Here is a 22,746-nt window from a genome sequence, read left to right on the forward strand (position 1 = left end):
AGATTGCACCTAAATTGGAGGAGGACTAATATACTGGCAGGGAGATTTGCTAGAACTGCTTGGGAGGATTTAAACTAGTAAGGTGGGGGGGTGGGACCCAGGGAGATAGTGAGGAAAGAGATCAATCTGAGACTGGTACAGTTGAGAACAGAAGAGTGTCAAATAGTCAGGGCAATCAGGGACAAGGTAGGACTAATAAACTGCATTTATTTCGATGCAAGGGGCCGAACAGGGATGGCAGATGAACTCAGGGCATGGTTAGGAACATGGGACTGGGATGTCATAGCAATTACAGAAACATGGCTCAGGGATGGACAGGACCGGCAGCTTAGTGTTCCAGGATACAAATGCTACTGGAATGATAGAAAGGGAGGCAAGAGAGGAGGGGAGAGTGGCGTTTTTGATAAGGGATAGCATTACAGTTGTGCTGAGGGAGGATATTCCCGGAAATACATCCAGGGAAGCTATTTGGGTGGAATTGAGAAATAAGAAAGGAATGGTCACCTTACTGGGATTGTCTAATAAAACCCCTAATAGTCAGAAGGAAATTGAGAAACAAACTTGTAAGATGATCTCAGCTTTCTGTAAGAATAATAGGGTGGTTATCGTGAGGGATTTTAACTTCCCAAACATAGACTGGGACTGCCATAGTGTTAAGGGTTTAGATGGAGAGAAATTTGTTAAGCGTGTACAAGAAAGTGGATGTATCTACAACCTACAAGGTGCAAAACTTGGCCTACTCTTGGGAAATAAGACAGGACAGGTGACCGAGGTGTCAGTGGGGGAACACTTTGGGGCCAGTGACCATAATTATATTAGATTTAAAATAATAATGGAAAAGGATAGACCAGATTTAAAAGTTGAAGTTCTAAATCGAAAAAAGGTCAATTTCAACAGTATTTGGCAAGAACTTTCAAAGGCTGATTGGGGGCAAATGTTCACAGGTAAAGGGTCGGCTGGAAAATGGGAAGGCTTCAGAAATGAGGTAACGAGAATCCAGAGAAAGTATATTCCTGTTGGGTGAAAGGAAAGGCTGGTAGGTATAGGGAATGCTGGATGACGAAAGAAATTGAGGGTTTGGTTAAGAAAAAGAAGGAAGCATATGCCAGGTATAGACAGGATAGATCAAGTGAATCCTTAGAAGAGCATAAAGGTAGTAGGAGTATACTTAAGAGAGAAATCAGGAGGGCAAAGGGAATAGTTGTTCAACTAGATAAGAATTTTCTGGGAGTAAAAGAATGAAAAATAATACCTTCCATCTATACTCTACCCTATTCCTCAGCTGAATGCAAAGCTCCAATGTTCAGAACTGAAGTGTCAAGATCTTAGTCACTTATGTTTACGCTCGTCAGGAGATGGAATTTGTAACTTACAGTGGAACTGTGGAATGATTGGTGGTGTATCTTCATCCAAGTCATCTACTCCACCAGCTATTGGATACGGTGGCACAGAGACCCGAGGCATGACGACCCAACTGTGCTCAGAGTACAGAACGGAGGTCAGACTTGGCATTCCCGAATTGTGCACAATTGGAAAACCACAAATCTTCTCAATCTGCTGCCAGCGATGTAACCGCTCCCGCAAGGCTGCCGTCACCTCTGATAACGCTTGCCTGAAAACGTACATAACAGAAATGATACTTATTCAACCGTCTGATAAAACCAACCTCCAATTTCCAGTTAAAACGTAGCTTGCGTTTTAAGTGCAAGTTTCTCAGTAGACACATGCGCGCACCTCAACACCGGTGGAGCAGAAAAGGATATAAAAATAAAACTAAACTGGTTTTCTATTGTTGGTTGTTAAATAGTGAAAAATGCATATGTGAGGAAATCAGGCTCATACAGTATCTGTGCATTAGTAGAATCCCTATAGCCGAAAGAAGCCATTGAGTCGGCAGAGATCCTCTGAACAGCATCTCATCCAGAACCCCCCTCCCCAGCTTCCAAGTAATACTGACGTCACTGAATGTTTCCTTTTCTTGCTAAAATGGATACCTTTTGATCCTTTGCAGCTTTACTCGGATTCAACTTTATTCTTTTTAACTTCATTTTTTTAAGAAAGCACCACTTTGTCATAGGTCACGTAACCTTATTAATTCCTATCGGAAAGATGTTGTCAAACTTGAAAGGGTTTGGAAAAGATTTACGAGGGTGTTGCCAAGGTTGAAGGATTTGAGCTATTGGGAGAGGCTGAATCGGCTGGGGCTGTTTTCCTTGGAGAGTCGGAGGCTGGGTGGTGAGCTTATAGAGATTTATAAGATCATGAGGGGCATTGATAGGGTAAACAAACAAAGTCTTTTCCCTGAGGTGGGGGAGTCCTGAACTAGAGGGCCCAGGTTTAGGGTGAGAGGGGAAAGATATAAAAGATACCCAAGGAGCAACTTTTTCACAGAGGGTAGTGCGTGTATGGAATGGTCGGCATGGACAAGTTGTGATCAAAGGGTTTGTTTCTGTGCTGTCCATCTCTATAACTCACTAAGTTAGTTTTAAAAGGAGTGCAATCAAGAATTCATTCCTCACTAAGTACTAAATTAACCTCCAACACAAGTTTTAGCTGATAAATCAGAATGTTATTCACATTGATCAGGTTTGCTTTTTTTATTTTTCAAAGAAATGTTATGGATTCAATGTACCTTGAATTATCTGGAAGAACATTACTGTCTGCAACCAAAAAGCATAAATTACAAATACTGCTTCAAAAGACCAGAATTGCCTAAAACCAGTAACTTGAATGCACTTTAATTTGTTCATAATGATAGAAGATCAAAAATACTGAAACAATTTTTTTCCCTTCCAAATTGCTTTCCTGGGGAAGAAACTGCAAAAAGATTACAGATGTCTGTATCAAGCCAGTTATTAGTGAAATTTCAATGATATGGTTCTGCTGTCAAAAAGAACATGGTTCAAGATTCAAGCAATTAATAACGTTTGCAAATTGATTAATATATTCCCAAAAAACACATTTTCCAGCTGCAGTTGCTGGGATCAATAGAATTTATGAAAATAGGCAATTGAGGACCACAATTTTTTTTTTAAATCTACCATAAAATTCAGTATATGAAGTCAATGCAAAGAAGTCTAAATCTGAAAAAGTTGTCAGACCAGTGCTCGAACTCAGGAGCTAACAGCTAATAATTTATAACAACGTAAAGAGCGAACTGATCATATAATTGAGTTCAGTATTTAATTACTCAATTACATTAAAGGGGATCAAATTAAAATGAACTGAGCAGAGAATACCAACATTAAAGAAATAGGAATTCATATTAAATTCAACTCTAAAATATGTAAATAGGAATTAAATAATAAAGGAACTAATAAACATGTTAAACGACCAGGAACCATAACAGCTCAGAAAGGAGCCCTGAATTTTAACTTAATTTTAATTTAATGAAATAAATAAAACAAAAGTTGATTAGAGGATGGCAATGAAAGTTGGGATTTTGCAACGTGTGAATGTCCAGAGAGCATCACAGTCCTGCATAATTACATGTACAATACATTATTTCTTCAAAAAACTTAAACATGGAGCTGGCGGACTGGAGTCCAATATTCGGATATTGGATTCCAAGGAATGGAATATGGTAAAACTTTATATCAACTTGGAGATTAATTTGGTTAAATCCAAAACTAGCAACTTGTATCTGAACAAAGCAAATTACATAGGTATGAGGGGCAAGTTGCCAAGATTAAAAGATACGACGCTAGATGAAAAATTGCAAACATTTTAAAAATTCATAATTTAAAGCAAAAATGCATTCCCTTTGGAAATAAAAACCCTTGGGAAATGTATCCAACTGTAGCTGGAAAGAGAATTAAAGTTAGAATTAGATTGAAGAAGGGCTTATTACATTGTCAAGAGTATTAGATATTAATTTGAAGGAGCACGGAGGGTGCATGCTGTGTTCTGGGTGTGGGACTTTAACATCCAACATGAACAATTATTTAGTAGCACCATTACTGGCTGAGCTGGCAGCATCTTCATGAACATAGCTAAACAGACTGGGTGTCTACACCCACGGACTGCGGAAGTTTCAGTTTACGCCATCATATATTTCCCCTGTATTTTCCCCTAGCACTAAATTCACCTCAGTGGGTTTTTCAGATGGCCAGTAGACTTGTGATCACAACCTGGTGAGCACTTTACAGAACAACAGGAGCAGCTAATGAGAGCTGTGACAGTCAAGGCAGCTGACAGTTCGAGGACATTTAGAAGTTCTGTCCATGCTGAGCCCCAGACTGATGTTGGTTTTAAAGGTCCTATCGAACTGAATCCTAATGGAGGCGCAGTGATAGGTGAGGGATCATTTGGCAGATATGCCAGCAGCTACATGCATTCGTTTCTGGATTACCATTAGGCTGCCATGTCTCAGGTGTGACAGTATTTGCTGTCCTTCATGATGAGGCTGATGGCTTTCATGGAGAGGCAGGCGCTGCGAACCACTTAGTGACTGCCAGATGTATACTAGAACTATTGCTCTGAACTTGCACTCTGTACAATGCAGTCCACGCAACATGGGGATGAGATCTCTGGAACTCCTTAGTCTAAACCATATGTAATTGGTGGGTTTGCTGCTGGGACCTTGTTCGCAGGTTGCAAGCCTATATAGGTCACTGCTGATGTCAATATTGATCTTTGCTGATCTCCTGGTCTTGTTTCTGATCATTTTACTGTTTCGCCTTTATCAGTATAACCATCAAGGTTTACTCCTAGAAGGTGTAGAAGCATTTAATGATCATTCCAGCTATTACAGAAAAATGTGCTATCCTCCCACACATTTAACACATATACTAGGTCCAATACAGAGAAGGGTTATAGCACAGTCAATTGAATCACCAGTATATAGCTTGGAATAATAAAGTAAACAAATACTTATTAAGGCAATAAGAATCTCACTTTGCTTCCAGGATTTTGTGATCAACCTCATCCAGAGAGGAACTGTGCGCCACATGGAATGTTCCAAATACAGTATTACGCTTCTTCTTAATCTTCTCTGCCTAAAAACAGCAGTAAAATTATATTAGAGTCTCCAATAAGCCATATGAAAGTAATTTAATTCTCTGCTGTACAAGTAAATTATGGAATGCAGGTACACAACCCTTTATCCAAAATTCCAAAATCCGAAAAGCTCTGAAATCCTTTCCATGGAATGTGGAGCGTCATTTCAGCGTGCGAACACATGACCCAACTCCACACCCACTCGAACCACGTCACTCAGATATGACCTGACAGCGTGGCCCAGCCCTGGCAAGCGTCAATTGTGTCTCAGAGCCTGTACTATTCACATGTGCATCTGCTGTTAGGTCATTTTTAATATATTTCACTGTGAAAATGTCATTTATTCCAAAATCCGAAAAATTCCGAATTCTGAAAAACCACCGCCCCGAGGATTTCGGATAAAGGATTGTCTACCTGTGCTGAGTTGAGTCAAACACAATTCATTGCTCACAAATGAGTTGTCCATTTTTTTGCTATAAAATCATCAAAACAAATAAATATTTCAGGTGCTTATGAATGGTCTACTTTAAATTATTACAAATTGTCACTGAACTGAAGAACACTTTGATTTCATTTCACATATAGAACATAGAACATAGAACATAGAAGGATACAGCGCAGTACAGGCCCTTCGGCCCTCGATGTTGCGCCGACCGAGTCCTACCTAACCTATACTAGCCCAATAACTTCCAAATGCCTATCCAATGCCCGCTTAAATGAACATAAAGAAGGAGAGTTCACCACTGATACGGGCAGGGCATTCCATGAACTCACAACCCGCTGTGTGAAGAATCTACCCCTAACATCCGTCCTATACCTACCACCCCTTAATTTAAAGCTATGTCCCCTAGTAACACCTGACTCCATTAGCGGTAAAAGGTTCTTAGTATCTACCCTATCTAAACCCCTAATCATCTTATACACTTCTATCAGATCTCCCCTAAACTTCTCTTCTCCAATGAGAACAGCCCCAAGTGCCTCAGCCTTTCCTCATACGATCTTCCTACCATTCCAGGCAACATCCTGGTAAACCTCCTCTGCACTCGTTCTAAAGCTTCCACATCCTTCCTATAGTATGGCAACCAAAACTGCACACAATATCTGCTTGAAGAAATCAGTAAGATATAATGCCTAATGTTACACTTACCTCCTCTTTTACAGCATGGAGTTGTAATTCAGCACTATGTTTCTTGATGTTGTAATACTGGACCTCTACTTCATGAGTAAGCTGCAACCATTTCTGCAGAGTTTCTGGCAGTGCCCAGGCACTGCGGACCTCCAACTCCTTTTCTGCATTCTTCAGTGCCACACGAACCTAGCAACCAAACATTAAAAACTAGTTACAAAATAATTAAGATTCTCAATCCTGTTAAAGTAAAACTGAATATCCCATTGTGTTATTTTCATTCACTTGTGCTCACCATACATCAAATTTGATGACTGTGAAAGGAGATGTCTTGATTTTCTTGCTTTTGAACTACCAGCAAGTTAAAAAGAAATTGTGCAGTATGTTAGAGACAAAGGAAGAAAAAAATGCATTTCCCTGCAGCACAATGCCAAGGATGAGAAAATATAATAACTGAAAAGAAATTGGAAATATTGAGACACAAAAGTTAAGACTCTATTTAAGAAGCTTTTTTAAAATTATATAAGTTTTGTAAAATAGAATGAAAAAGAATATTTTTCAGTGACTGGCCAGTTAAGGGTGAGAGGTACTATTCAATTTAGAAAATGCTTTGTCTGTTCCCCTCATTTGTTGTTTGCCTCTACAAGATAATGTTCTTGGACTGAACTGAAACCCAAAGTTATTGTGAAATTAATCATGTTGAAATCACTGACCCGTGCAATGTCTCCCAGGTTTTGCCTGCTATCAGGATGCTCTCAACTCATTTCAAACAAGTCAGGGTGAGAACTCCCTCTTCCAACTTTCCCAATATAATGGAAAAGAGAGCACTCCATCAGCTCTGGCTCTAAGCAATCTGGACATTCCAATCTGTATTTGTTTTACTGAAATACTCTATTTATGTAGTCTTTTAATAAATTTACACAAAAGGATAAAGATGGCATCAGACCCTTCAGCCCAACTCATCCACATCAACCAGGTTTCCTAAACTGAACTAGACCCATCTGTCTGCGTTCAGCTCAAATCCCTTTAAACCTTTCCTATTCATGTACTTGTCCACGTCTTTTCAAGACTGTGACAGTGCTCACCTCCACAGTTCCCTCTGGCAGCTCGTTCCATACACGCACCACCCTCGATGTAAAAAAGTTATCCCTCTTACCTTAAAGGTGTACCCTCTAGTTTTAAACTCAACTACCCCAGGAAAAGACCTTGACTATTAACTTTACCTATGATGATTTTATAAACTTCTAAGATCACCCCTTAACCTCCTACACTCCAGGGAAAAATGTCCCAGCCTTTCCTTCTGACTCAAACCCTCCAGTCTTAGTAACATCATTGTACATCCTTTTTGCACCCTTCCAAGTTTAATAATATCCTTTCTGCAGCAGGCCAACTAGAATTGTACACAGTACTCCAAATGAGAGTACTGTGCCAACTCATCTACTCAATGCTCTAACTGAAGGCGGCAAGCATGCCAAACATCTTCACCACCCTATCTACCTCTGATGCCACTTTCAAGGAACTATGTTCCTGCACCCCAAGATCTCTCTATTTGACACCACTCGCCAAGGAGACCACTCCCCAGGGCCCTACCAATCTAAGTCCTGCCCTGGTTTGTCTTACCAAAACGCAACACCTTGCATTTATCTGAACTAAACTCCATTTACCGTTCCTCAGCCCACTGGCCCAGTTGACCAAGATGCCGTTGTATTCTTAGATAACCTTCATTTCCCACTATATCATCAATTTTAGTGTCATCCACAAACTCACTAACCATGCTTAGTAAATTCTCATCCAAATCATTTATGCAAACAATGAGCAACAGTGGACCAGGCACCAATACTTAAGACACACTGCTGGTCACAGGTCTCCAGTCCGAAAAACAACCCAACCTTCTATATTCTACTGCCAAGCCAATATTATATCCAATTGGCAAGATCTCTCTGGATCCCATGTGATCTACCTTATTAACTTTGTCGAAGGTCTTGCTAAAGTCCATGTAGACAATGTCTAGTGGTCTGCCTTCATCTATCATCTTAGTCACCTCTTCAAAGAACTCAATCAAGTTTGTAAGACATGATTTCCCACGCACAAAGCCTGGCTGACTATCCCTAATCAGTCCGTTCCTTTACAAATGTACGTAGATCTCAGAAGTCCATCTAACAAACTCACCTACCACTGACATTATGCTCACCGGTCTGCAGTTCCCTGGCTTTTCCTTGCAGCCTAACTTACATAATGGCACAACATTAGCCACCCTCCAGTCTTCCGCCAGATCACCTATGGCAGATGATACAAATGTCACTCCTCGGGGCCCTGCAATTTCTTACCTAGCTTCCCTCAATTTTTTTCGATACACTTGATCAGATTTATCTATCTTTATGCATTTTAAGGCCTTCAGCACCTCTTCTGTAATGTAGACTCTTTACAAGACACCTCTACTTATTTCCTCTGAGATCCTGACTTGCCATGTCTTTCTCTACAGTAAATACTGATGGAAACTATTCATCGATATAGTTTCCATGGTGTATGACCCTCTGGCTCCGTTTACTGATTATTGCCATAAGGTGAGAATCCTGCAAAATCCTACTCAAGAGCATTGTAGCTGCACCTTCATTACACAGACAATAGACACTCAAGAAGAAAGCCCACTATTAATTTATCTTCAGGAAAACTAGGTATGACACTGAATTGCAGCCTTGCAAGAAAGGCAGAGACATAGTGGCCATAATGTTATAAGACTCGTGATTCAGAATCCCAGACAAATGTTCTGGGTTCAGGGGTTTAAATCCAGCCTTGGCAAATGATGAAATCTGAATTCAATAAGAATCGGAGATAACAAGCTGATCTGATAGCAACCATATAATAACTGTCAATTTTGTAAAATCGCATCTGTCACAGAGTAATAGAGTTGGTATAGCATAGAAAGAGGCCTTTCAGCCTATCGTGTCCTCATCAGTCATCAAATATCCATCTATTTCAATCACTTTCCATCACTTGGCCTTACATGTCAAGGATTCAATCAAACAGTTCTTAAGTATCTTAAGGGTTCCTATTTCTACAACCCTTTTAGGCAATGAGTTCCAGGTACCCACAATACTCCCGCTAATAATGGGAAATGTTTCTCCCCACCCTTCCTGTCAGTTCCTCTCAGAACCCAAGATTCCAGAACCCAAGATTAGAGAGAGATTCCATCTCCCCCCAACGCAATGCCTTCTCTGCTCCAAGGAGCGCAATCCCAGCCTATCGCAACTTTCTTCACAGCTGAATCAGTCCAGCCCAGGCAACATCCTGGCGAATCTCTTCTGCCAAACCACCCCCCCCACCTCTCCAGTTCAATGACGTCCTTACTTTAGTTTGGTGACAAGAACTACACAGAAAATACTCTAGCTGTGATCCAGCTAATGTTATATATAGCTCTATCGTACTCTGCTTACTCTTGTGTTCAGTTCCTTGTATTCTATATGCAAATATCCCACATGCCTTCTCAACCCCTTATCTATCCATCCTGCTGTCTTCACGGACACCAAGCTGCCTCTGATAGTCTGTACTCCCAAGGGTCCAACCATGCAATGTGCATTCCCTTGTCTTGTTAGGCTTCCAAAACACACCACCTCATAACTTTCAGGATTAGACTCCATTTGCCTCTGTTCAGCCCAACTAACCAGCACATTATTTCATTCTGTCATCTAAGGTAGGGAACTTATGCGTCAAACCAAAGGAAGTGGGTGAAGTCCTTAAGGAGTACTCCACATCAGCATTCACCAGGGAGAAGGGCATGGACGTTGGCAGATTAGGGAGGGGTACTTCCATAGCTTAGGGCATGTTGATATTAAGGAGGTGGGATTCAAAAATATTATGATAGAGAAGTCCTCAGGACCTGATGGAACCTATCCCTGGATACTGAAGGAGGAAAGGGAGGAGAATACTGGGGTTTTTGCCAAGGTGAGGTCTCAGATAATTGAGATTAACCAGTTCCTTTGTTCAGGGGCAACAGGGATAATCCAGGAAATCATTGGGGAAGATTCCGAGGAACAGGATTTATTTGAATTTAGAATACAAAGGACTTATTAAGGATAGTCAGCATACCTTTTTGTAGAGGGAGCTCTTGTCTCAAATTTTACTGAGTTTTTTTGACCAAGTGACAAAGATGATTAATGAGGGTATGGCAGGGGATGTTGTCTACATTGACATTATTTCACAAGGTCCCTCATGGTAGGTTGGTCCAGAAGATTAAGTCGCATGGAGGTGTTGTGAATTGGTAAGTTGGATAAAAAATTGGTTTGGTCATAAAAGAGAGAAGTTAGCAGTGAGAGGGGTGTAACCAGGGATATTCTGCAAAGATCAGTACTGGGATCTCATATGTTTGTAAATGATTTGGATGAAAATGTAAGTGGTCTGATTATGAAGTATGCAGATGACACATTTGGTGTTGTGGAGCTTAAGGATGATTGTCAAAGGATGGAACAGGATATAGATCAGTTGGAAAGTTGAGCGGAAAAATAGCAGCTGGAGTTTAATCCAGACACGTGAGAGCTAATGCATTTTGGGAGGTCAAATGCAAGAGGAAAATACACAATAAATAGCAAGACCCCGAGGAGCACGGATATACAGAGGGAATGTGGAGTGCAAGTCAATAGCTTCCTGAAAGTCATACCACAAGTGGATAAGGTGGTAAAGGTGTACGGCAAGCTTGCCTTCAACAGTTGGGTCAACATTGGAAAGTCATGTTGCAGCTATGTAAAACTTTAGTTAGGCCACATTTGGAGTACTGTGTGCAGGTCTGGCCATGACACTATAGGAAGGATGTGGAGGCTTTGGCTGGGGGAGGGGGGGGGGGGAGAAGCGGGGTGGAATTGAACAGTTGAGAGGAGAACTGCAAAGTACTAGCATGTAACAGACTGCTTGAAAAACATCTCTCTTTAAAATACCTTTTCGATCAGTAACCTGCAACACAGAAATTCCTAACAAGGAGAAAGGAAGACACGAGATGATCCGTAGACAAGAACCTCCAGCTGCTTGGTTTTGAGATAAGAAGTGTTGTTGTGTAAATCTTATTTGGGAGTTTTATTGGATGAGTATTACAGAAGGGAAGGTAAAAGATAGGTTAGAGAAAGAAATTGTAAATAGTGGTTAGTTAATTATTCTCTGCTGTACTTTAAAAATGAAGTTGTTAATTTTTACTTTACATAGTTCTTGGCCACTTGAACGTTTACAGATTACTGCACAGAATAAATCGTTTCTATGTTGCTAGCTTTTATTACCAAAAATGTGCAGGTCAGGTGAACTGGCCATGCTAAATTGCCCGTAGTGCTAGGTGTGTTAGTCAGAGGGAAATGGATCTGGGTGGGTTACTCTTCGGAGTGTCGGTGTGGACTGGTTGGACCGAAGGGCCTGTTTCCACTCTGTCGGGAATATAATCTAATCTACTTTCTCGACTAACTTTTTTTTTCTTCTATACATCTCTGTGCATCACCCTTTATTGTACCTCCACATCCAACCCCAAGCCAAATTAGTTTAAAACCACATCAATTGCATAAACAAACCACCCCATTAAGGATGTTGGTCGCATTCCAATTCAGATGATTTGTTAATTTCCTTTTGGGAACAAAATCTGACATTCTTACTCGGTCTGCCACATGTGACACCAGACCACAGCAGTTCACTCTTAACTGCCCTGAGTGGTTAGTGATGGATAATAAATGCCCAGTGACCCCCATGCCAAACTAAAACAACTCAAATTCCCTAATCTTTACCCACCTACACCTTTACCTTGCATTCCATTTTTCACAGGCTCCTTAGAATCTACCTTATTGACCAAACCTTTCACCATCTGACTTAACATCTCAAATGGCTCAGTAATCATCGGTGATTTTAATTTTCATTTGAATTGAATTGAACTGAACCAGTCAAACTCTCAGAAGTAGTGTTGAAGATAAGTCAAGAGAGAGTATTTGGGACAGATTTTAAAAGTGTTCATTCTCGTGCCAACCAGGGATCAGGCTATTTTAGACCAGATAATGTGCAATGATGCAGAATTAATTAATATTTGTACAGTAAAAACATATTTTCAAGAAGTGATCATAATATGGTAAAATTTTGCTCTCAGATAAACGTGAGAAAGAGGCATTATGTAAACTTAAATACAGGCAATCTGAAGGGTATGACAACGGATTTGCCAAAGGTAATTGAAAAACAGTGGCAGGCTATTTAAGAAGTTGTCCATAACTGTTAGTAAAGATACAGTCCATATTGAAAGCAAGACAGACAATAAAAAGGAAGCAGCATCCATGGCTGATTAAGGAATTTAAAAGACAACTCTGTACTGTAACATCACAGATAGTTTTGTCATTAACAGGATGCTGTTGTCAAGCCAAAAAGACATGTGTCCATTACACAAATGACTAACATGGTATATGAATTTCAATGGTGCTGTGATGCTGAGCTACGTAGTGTCTAAATCTCAAAGACTTGTAAATTGTATCAAACAGCATATCCCTACAGCTGGGATGAAAGGATTTGGAGGTGCTGGTGCTGGACTGGGTGGACACAGTTAAAAATCACACAACACCAGGTTATAGTTCAACAGGTTTATTTAGAAGCTCTAGCTTTCGAGGCACTGCCTCTTCATCAGGCGGTGCGGAAAATGATCATAGGACACAGAATTTGTAGCAAAAGGGTGACAGTGTCACAGAGTTGTAATGATATATTAAACAACTTGAGTTAAAAATCGCAACACCAGGTTACAGTTCTTAAACAAATTTAGATGAAGTCTTCTTTTAGAATGGGATATGATGGTTTAGGTTCTTTAATATGTAAATCCCAGAAATAGCAGAGGCCTTGAACAGGTATTTTGTTACTGTTGTCTTGCACAAGATGAGAAAAAGATTCATTTTCATGATGAAAAGCTGTTACTAGCAGAGTGTCGTGGGGATCAGTGCTGAGGCCTTAACTGTATAAAATCAATACCAATCACTTGAAAGAAGGGACCAAAAGCCTGCTTTCTAAATTTGGTGATGAGAGGAGAATTGGACAGTCAGTTGCAAAGAGGACAAATAGCCTTAAAAGAAGAGAATAGAAAACAAATGGAATATGTGGGAAAAATGTGAACTTGTCCATTTTATTGACAGGAAGTAGCAATTTACATGAATGGAGAGAGACTGCAGAATTCCGAGGTACAGGTGAATCGGAGTGTCTAACTACATCAATTGCCAAGTTAGTGCGCAGGTGCAGCAGAAAGAGATGAGGAAGGCAAATTGAGTAATGGTGCTTAATGCAAGAGCTGAAAATGTGTTGCTGGAAAAGCGCAGCAGGTCAGGCACCATCCAAGGAGCAGGAGAATCGACGTTTCGGGCATGAGCCCTTCTTCAGGACTCATGCCCGAAACGTTGATTCTCCTGCTCCTTGGATGGAGCCTGACCTGCTGAGCTTTTCCAGCAACACACTTTCAGCTCTGATCTCCAGCATCTGCAGTCCTCACTTATTGCAAGAGAAATGGAGGAGTACAAAAGCCAAGAAATTTTGCTGCACCTTATGACAGAACTTAATTAGATCACCTACGATGTACTGTGTCTGGTTTTGGTCTCTTTACTTAAGGAAGGATTAACTGCAACAGAAGTTCAGAGAATGTTCACTCAACTGATTCCTGGTATGAAAGTGTTATCCAATCAGAAAAAGTTGAGCAATTTTGACCAGAACCCATCAATATTTAGAATAAGAGATCATCTTATTTAATAACACAAAGTTCTGAGCGTATTTGACAGGGTGATTGCCAACAGGGTGTTTCCACTTCTGCAGTAATTTACAACTAGGGAGCACAGCTTACAACGAAGATATGAAGCACTTTCTCTCTCTCTCTCTCTCTCTCAGAATCAGTGATCTGTAGAATTCTCTTTCACAGAGAATTGCGGAGGCTGTGTCTTTGAATATATTTGAGGCTGAATGATTTCCAATTGGCATGGGAGATGAATAGGAAAGTGCAGTTGACATCACAATCACGTCGACCATCATCCTATCGAAAGGCAGGACAGGCTTCAGAAGGACATAGTAGAATTCCCAATTCCTCTGTTCTTGGGTCATACTGGTCCTATCAACAGCTTACATTAACAATGCTACGTAACCACATTAGCACTGTTGTGGGTTTTAGGAGATTTTAAAAACAGGGGGGGATGGAAAAACAGAGGGATTTAAAGAGAGTTCCATGGAATGGACTTGGCATCTGAAAGTAGACTTGCCATTAGCAAGGAAAACAAAGGGCTGGCACACAGAAGCTGGAGTCAAAAAACCTAGAACTCCGTGGGGAAGAAGCTTGTAGAACTGCAAGTAGTACAGAAAACCCCAAAAAACATTATACACAGGACAATGCAACCTTTACAAACCTAGTTCAGCTAAACCAACTGAGTAAATGGAACACAACATTATTAGGCATCAGTTTTAGTTAAATGATCCTGACCGGCAGAATTCATTGATATACTGAATGAAAATCAGATACAGTATTTATATTTACCTGTGTTTGTATTCTGAAGATGCATTTAAACGTCATTCACATGAAATAAATAAACTTTTTTTGTAAATTTTCTACATAACATCCAAACTATATCCTAGACAAATACTTAAGTAAAATTACTACACATTTTAATTAATTGGCACTATGCACATTTTGACCGCTGGAAAACACTACTTTTTTTCTGCATCAAAATTACAACAGACCTACAAGGATTGTAACGTTTTTCTGTGCTACTACTTCTGAATATATGAGTAATGCCAAACAACATGCATCACAGATTTACTAAACACCACCTATTTAGGTCACCTTGACACAACTCTCCAGAAGAATTTACCTCAATGTACATTTTAGCATTTCAGCCATATTCACAGTATTATGAACTTCAAGGCAGCTTCAGATACAACACTCCAGGGTGGAAGTGGGAAATGAACAAGATTAGGAACCCACTGCAAGGGCACTTATGGTGCAGTGGCAATATCCCTTCCTCCAGCCCAGGAGACCCATGTTCAAGTCCCACCTGCTCCAGTGGAGTGTCATAACATCTTTGAACAGATTGATTAGCAAGTTTCAATTCTCAGCTGGTCAAAGCCAGAGGATGCCCACAGTGTGGTACGTGATCCTGCTCAGTCTTATTAGGGGTCCTGTGGCACAGTGATTGTGTCCCTACCTCTGACTCAGAAGGCCTGGGTTCAAGTCCCACCAGCTCCAGAAGTGTATCATAACATCTCTGACAGGTTGATTAAGGATGTCTAGAACCCATTACTTATCTCAGTTTCAGGCAGGACCAGAACCTGACTGGATAACCAGCACAGGGAGGCTCTCAGCTGAGCAGGGGGAATCATTAGACCTGTAATAATCTGTGCATGATCAAGAGGCTGGACTCAAGGTTGGTGGTATGGCTGTTGAGTGCAACATTATAGCCATATAAAAATATTGTCACTACAAGCAGAGGTCCCCCATCTACAAGATAAAAGTCAAAATTGTGATGGAATACATTCCAATTGGCTGGATGGATATAGCTCCAAAACACTTAAAATGCCCAGCACTCTCCAGAACAAAGCAGCCTGCTTAATGGCATCCCCTCGATCGTCAAGAATGTTCACTCCATTCACCACCTTGCACACTGACAGAAGTATGTACCAACTGCAATATTGGCTGCAGCAATTCCCCCATGCTCCTTTCACCCACAACCTCCACCAAATAGAAGGACAAAGGCAGCAGTTGTACAGAAAAACCACCACCTGCCGATTCCCCTTCAAGCGGCATACCAATGCGGACTTGGTACTCGACTGCTCGGTCAACATTCCGGACTCTCTTCCTACCAGCGCTGTGGGTATCCCTACATCACAAGGACTGCAGTGGTTCAAGGCAGCAACTAACTCACCATCTTCTAAAGAGCAATTAGGGATGGGTATTAATGCTGGTCCAACCAATGACATCCACATCTCATGAAGAAAATAAAATGAGGGGGGGAGGGGGAAATGTGAAACATGAAGCAGACAACAATGACATCCACGGGAAAAGAGAACAAAAAGCACAAAGGTGGAATTCAAGAGGGAAGGGGCCAGTGTGGAACATGAATACTGGTTTAAACCAGTTGAAACAATTGATCAGAGTTGGTGCTATAACTTTTGCACAAAAGTAAATCTTAACATCCCTAAAATATTATGTAATTTGATTGTATTCCTGGCTGAATTCCCAGGGTGTTCTCTGAGCCCTATGCAATGCCAAAAAGCTCTCCATCAACGTTATAAATCTTTGACCACGATATTATAAATTAGTTTCCTGGAGCTGGAAATGATGCTATTCAATTCACTTATTCTGTAGTAATCTGTAATTAGTTGTTCTTTTCATGTATAACCAATGCTTCACAGTTGAGACAAAGAGTGAATCACTCGTGGAGTTCAATAAAATTAACAAACAAAAAAAAACAGAAAACGTTCCCAGTGCTTCATGCCATATACAGCATTATGAAGAAGTTAACAGTAAAAAACTACTACCTTTACACTCATAATGACAATAGGTTTAACTCATCATTGCTTGCCTGGAGAACTGATTGCAGCTTGTTTCTCCAATAATATGATCTCAGGAAATTTCTATTATCCAGAATACTAGTTTCAAAATACTATTCCAATTGAGTATTTTACATAATATTTCCCACTTGGGACTATCACTGGAAAGTTGGCTTGAGAACTCATCCAGCCCACAAACAGAAAGAAAACAAAATGCTGTCAGTCATGTAGCAAGGGAAAGTCCTACACACGGGGTCACTTCTATCTTCACAGCCTGAGCAGTTTCCTGATGGAGCAGACTGGTCACCTCTGTAAAAAAATACTAGTTTGCAACATGGTACCGATGGGTTTAAAATTGGGAAAAATTCTATTTGCTAGTTAAGAACCCTCAGGTTAAGTGATTACAGTCAGAATATTCACGTGTGAAATTAGGAGATGTTTCTTCACATAAAAGGCAGCAAAATCTGGAACGTTCATTTAAAAGCAACTGATGCTAGATCAATTGCTCATTTTAAAACTAAGATGCATTGATATTTTTAACTGAAATTCAGTAAGGGATATGGGACAAAGGCAGGTACTCAGAGTTAGACTGTAGATCAGGGATGATCACAATGAATGGCAGCAGAGACTTCAGTGCTGATGTAGCATATTCTTGATCCTATGCACGGAAATTATACTTGTAGGCGAATTACTTCTCATAGAGCAACAACGTTTGCTGTGTTTGAAAATTACTCTCCGATTCCAGGGATGTTAACCTCCCTCACCTGACAGCTAATAATTCTGTTGGACGCAATGGAGGTGTACAGTGAAAAATGAAGAATATAGCATTTCATAACAAATTGGGTTGCGCGTATTTGATAATTTCCAAGAAAATTGTCAAGGTCACTTTCAGCCTCAGTTTTTTGAAAAAAAGGTGAGCTTTCTTTTAAGGGTTCAGCAACAAAAAAGTGGAAGAAACAACGAGATGTATTTTCATAACCTCAAGACATCCCAAAGCAATTTTCCTCACTTAGTACCAAAAACAAATGACTGCCTCGGCTTTGTGCTCAACTCTCTGGAGTGGGAACTTGAACAAACAACCATCTGACTCCGAGACATGGGTCTGATCACTGAGCTATGTTGACAGAAGATTCTAACGTGATAATATCAACACAATTTGTTGTTCCAACAATAACTTACACCATGCATTTGTAGACTACATCTATTAAGTATAGCCGGGTTTCATTTACCCGATTCCAATTCCACATTTTTTTCTCTGCTGAGCACTGAAAAGCAAGCTCAATGTTTTTCATTTAAAAACTGAGGCTGAAAGCAAACTTGATCATTTGTACATACTCAAGGTCTGAAACTTTTTTTAAAAATCTTGCACCTGTACAAGCTCCTCTTCAGCATATTTGAGCCGGCTGAGCTCGGTCTCAGAGCCCTCGCGTAGTTCCCTCAGACGTTGTGCCTCCCGCTTGGCATCATTTATCTCTGTTTTCATTTTTTGTTCTAAATTTTGCTTTTCCACTTCAACTGTTCGATTTTCTTCTTGAGCTTTTTGAAGTCTTCGTTAGGGTAAGAAAAGTGAAAAACAAAATGTCTCAAACATGTATATTAACAGCTGCTCCTCACAAATGACATTTTCCATGAAGGATTCTATTTTTCATGGTGAGGTACAGTGAAAATTCGAGATCATGAACGGGGCTGATTTTAGCAGAGTCAGTTCACTGAATCATTATAAAAGTTTAATTTAATGCTGAATGACCAACACAATGTTGCCATAAATTCCACCATGGGAAAATAACGCAACAGCGGGACGTAGATAGTATCTGCAAGTTGCCTGAACATTACTCTGAAAGCAATATATTCTCCAAATTAAAGCAAAGTTTCATTAGGAAGAACCTAATTGGAAATAGTAGCTTTAACTGGAAATCAAACACTGCTTTTTAAGTCCACAGTTGAAACACTGCAGTAGAATTCATGCTGACCTAATTCTGGTCTTAGCCATTGCAAGTTAGCATTTAACGCTTTCTTAGCTTGGCCATTACATGATGTTGAACACCTCTGGTTAAACTAATACTCAAAGATGGCACCAGCTATTAAGATAACCATAGTGCAATAGAATTTTAAATCATTCTTAAAACATAACAGACTTTCAAAGTGATGCAGCAAAAAATGACATGGAAATAGGAACACCTGGTTATTAAAATGTATTTTAAGAACCTTTGCCATGAATTAAATCAGAGAATTAAAGGAGTGTATCTCTTCACGTGATTTAAGATTTGTATCTTAAAAGGTTTAAAATGCAACAGGGAAGATCATTGCTTTCTCTGAAGAAACAGTCCATTCATTTGGACTTGTCTTTGAGGAATCAATTTTGAATATTTAGCCTGGACTTTTTTCTGATCTCACCTTGCTTGAAATTCCATCAGGCTTTCCTCAGCTTTATGCAGACTGTCTAGTTCCTTCATCATATTTGCAATATGTTCTTTGGAGTTTCTGTTTTGTGTGTATGCAAACCAACAGCCACCAATACCAACAACCATGGAAACTGCAAGAATAAAATCCTTCAACCAGTTGTGGCGAGGACCTGGAAAGAATAAAGCAACATTATGGCCAAAATCAATGAGCTATTAAGCATTTAGAATGCCAGCCGTAATGATGTAATAAAATGGCTGCTTCATTCTCTCCATTTATATGTTATGCTTATTAGCTTTAGTTATGAAATGTTCTCCATACTTATCAAGAACATACAAATATAGATAAATACAAAAATCTAATATTACAAGAGGAAACCACATACAATAGAGATTTACTGCAATACCACCCTCCTGTTCTAATTGCATAGTTTTCCATTGTCGTGAACTATTTGGAGTATAATTATAATGTCAGCCTTGAATATAGCTATCAATAAACTATAAATAACTATATAGTTTGTAAATGTTAATTTGCTTGTAAATAAACATTCAGGTCAAAAGTAAGAAAAGGCAATTTTCCAATTCTGTGATTGAAGTGAGAAACAGCTGCCACTAACAGTGTATTTTTGCTAATTTGGTTTGCAAAGTGGGCATCAGGCCAGAAATTATTGCTCAATTACCAAATGACTCTGAAAAGCTGACTGCAGGTGGTCTTTTCGGACCACTCTACATAGAATTTTGGTGCACCGGGGCAGTTTAATATTCTTTTCAGAGGACATTTCAGCATCTCCCTTGAAGGTCATAACAGATCAGAAGGGTTTGTGGCAACTTCATGGCAACTACTTGACAGCAGCTTTCATTTTAAAATGCAGTTTAACAAAATAACAAACTTTAAGTGACCAAACTGCTATGGTGAAGCTCGAACTCATTCATGGATTTATCATCTAGGCTTCAGTACCACAGCTGAAAATGTGTTGCTGATTAAAGCACAGCAGGTCAGGCAGCATCCAGGGAATAGGAAATTCGACGTTTCGGGCATAAGCCCTTCATCAGGAATGAGGAGAGGGTGCCAGGCAGGCTAAGATAAAAGGTAGGGAGGAGGGACTTGGGGGAGGGGCGATGGAGATGTGAAAGGTGGAAGGAGGTCAAGGTGAGGGTGATAGGCCGGAGTGGGGTGGGGGCGGAGAGGTTAGGAAGAAGATTGACCTGGGGGGGTGCAGTGAGAGAGAGACTCACTGAAATCCTTGTAGAGGGAGGAAGAGAGCTTCTTCAAGGAAGGCATCCTTGCAAGAGGATTCGCAGTAGGTTCAGTACCACAGCAACAACATTACAGAAACAAAAACAGAAACAGCTGGAAAAGCTCAGCAGGGCTGGCAGCATTTCTGAAGAGAAATCCGAGTTAACGTTTCGGGTCCAATGACTCTTATTCAGAAGTGATAGCAGCTAGGGAAAAGGCGGCTCTTATGCTGAAGATAGGGTGGGCGGGGCGGGGGGGGGGGAAGATGTAAATGACAGGTGGAGATACAGCCCAAAGAGAAAGGAGAACAGTTGGACAAACAAAGGTGTGAATTATGATCAATCTAGGAGAATGAATAACTATTAGTGTATAATTAGTGGCTATCAATAAGTTTGTGTAATAGCAGACTCTGAAAACAAGGCCCATGTATAGGGGTTGGGGTAAGGGCATGGGAGGTGTCTCAAGCCCTGAAATTGTTGAACTCGATATTGGTCAGAAGGCGGAAAATGAGGTGCTGTTCTCCCAGCTTGTACTGAGCTTCACTGCAGCAACCCGGAGACAGAGATGTTGGCCAGGGAACAGGGTAGTACATTACTCTTGATAATGGAAATTCAGACTCACTGTGCACCATTTTCTGCTCAATTAAAATAGTGGGCCAGATCTATCTATGGCAATGAGTTTGGCAAAGTCCATTCTGAATTTAGCTCCCTAGTACACTGATCACACCACTGAGTGGTTATTTTTTTTTCACTTTTTAATTCAAATACTCTGCAGTAACAATGCAATCAAAAGTGCCACTGAGAGATTTCTCTGCAATTTAACAAACAGGGTGGGATCCTAAAGTTGCAAAGCTAGCTGCTGTGGACAGCAGAAACATGGCACAAATCAAACAACACTACTCTCACCAGGTCAATGTCTTCGCAGTGAAACCGTTTACTTCCCCTAAGTTGTTTAAAAGGACAGAAATTCAAAATCCCTTGTACGTACTGAGTCTGTATCTAGCCTGAGATCTTGTTTGATCCTATACCCCAGATGGCAGCAGAACAGAAATCTTGTCCACTCCATCCAGTCCTTTTCCTTTTAATCTCTTGCAATTCTTTTTTCTTTCTCTTCTGTCTCTTTCCTCTTCTGCCAGCAGGCCTAAGGTGGGACGGGTACGGTGACTTGGGGGTCCAGAGCGGGATGGGCACGGTGACTCGGGGGGCCCCAGAGCGGGGCAGGGGCCTGGGGCGGAGTGGGGACAGGCAGTAGGGGGCCCAGAGTGGATTAGGGACATCGGCCAGAGTGCCTGGAGTGGTGCGGTGATGGTGACTCGGGGGTCCGGAGCGGGATGGGTACAGTGACTCGGGGGGCCCCGAGTGGGATGGGTACAGTGACTCGGGGGGCCGGGAGCGGGATGGGTACGGTGACTCAGGGATCTAGAGCGGGATGGGTACGGTGACTCAGGGATCTAGAGCGGGATGGGTATAGTGACTCGGGGGGGCCGGGAGGGGGATGAGGTACGGTGACTCAGGGATCTAGAGCGGGGCGGGGGCCTGGAGCGGAGTGGAGACACAGTCAGTAGGGGTCCAGAGTGGATTAGGGACATCGGCCAGAGGGCCTGGAGTGGTGTGGTGATGGTTACTCAGGGATCCAGAGCGGGGTGGGGTACGGTGACTCGGGGGCCTACAGCGGGATGGGTACGGTGGCTCGGGGGGTGGCCCGGAGCAGGATGGGTACAGTGACTCGGGTGGGGTGGGGGGCCCTGGAGTTGGATGGGTACAGTGACTCGGGGGGTGCCCAGAGCGGGATGGGGTACAGTGACTTGGGGATCCAGAGCAGAATGGGGTACGGTGTCTCAGGGGCCCCGGAGCGGGATGGGTATGGTCACTGGGGGGGGGGGGGGAAGAAGGCCGGAGTGGGCTGGGTACGGTGACTCTGGGGGTGGCGGGGGCCGGAGTGGGATCGGTATGGTGACTGGAGGCCCAGTATGGGATGGATACGGTGACTCGGGGATCCGGAGCGGGATGGGGTATGGTGACTCAGGGGAGGGTCCAGAGCGGGATGGGGTACGGTGACTCGGGGGGAGGAGGGGTCCAGAGCGGTATGGGGGTACGGTGACTCAGGGCGGTGCCTAGAGCGGGATGGGTACAGTGACTCGGGGGAGGGCCCAGAGCGGGATGGGGTACAGTGACTTAGGGATCCAGAACGGGATGGGTACAGCGACTGGGGGGGGGGGAGAAGGGGTGAGGGGGAGGACCAGAGCGGTATGGGGTACGGTGACTCAGGGCGGTGCCCAGAGCAGGATAGGGGTACGGTGACTCGGGGATCCAGAGCGGAATGGGGTACGGTGACATGGGGATCCAGAGCGGGATGGGGTACGGTGACTCGGGGATCCAGAGCGGGATGGGGTACGGTGACTCGGGGATCCAGAGCGGGATGGGGTACGGTGACTCGGGAGCCTAGAGCGAAGAATGGCTCTGCGCCCCCGA

At 41.8% G+C, this 22,746-nt stretch overlaps 1 protein-coding gene across 1 annotated transcript in view; it reads right to left on the reverse strand.

Annotated features, from left to right (window-relative positions):
- Nucleotides 1–22,746, reverse strand: part of stim2b (stromal interaction molecule 2b) — a 128,956-nt gene that overhangs the window by 10,626 nt on the left and 95,584 nt on the right. Inside the window, exons 7-11 of the mRNA XM_060825090.1 lie at nucleotides 19,034–19,211; nucleotides 18,009–18,186; nucleotides 6,146–6,313; nucleotides 4,897–4,997; nucleotides 1,374–1,612 (exon numbers count right to left, since the gene is read on the reverse strand). Of these exons, the coding sequence (XP_060681073.1) occupies nucleotides 1,374–1,612; nucleotides 4,897–4,997; nucleotides 6,146–6,313; nucleotides 18,009–18,186; nucleotides 19,034–19,211 (864 nt within the window). The remainder of the gene's footprint in view (nucleotides 1–1,373; nucleotides 1,613–4,896; nucleotides 4,998–6,145; nucleotides 6,314–18,008; nucleotides 18,187–19,033; nucleotides 19,212–22,746) is intronic.

The sequence above is a fragment of the Hemiscyllium ocellatum genome, chromosome 1 (genome assembly GCF_020745735.1).
Source record: "Hemiscyllium ocellatum isolate sHemOce1 chromosome 1, sHemOce1.pat.X.cur, whole genome shotgun sequence".
NCBI lineage: Eukaryota > Metazoa > Chordata > Chondrichthyes > Orectolobiformes > Hemiscylliidae > Hemiscyllium > Hemiscyllium ocellatum.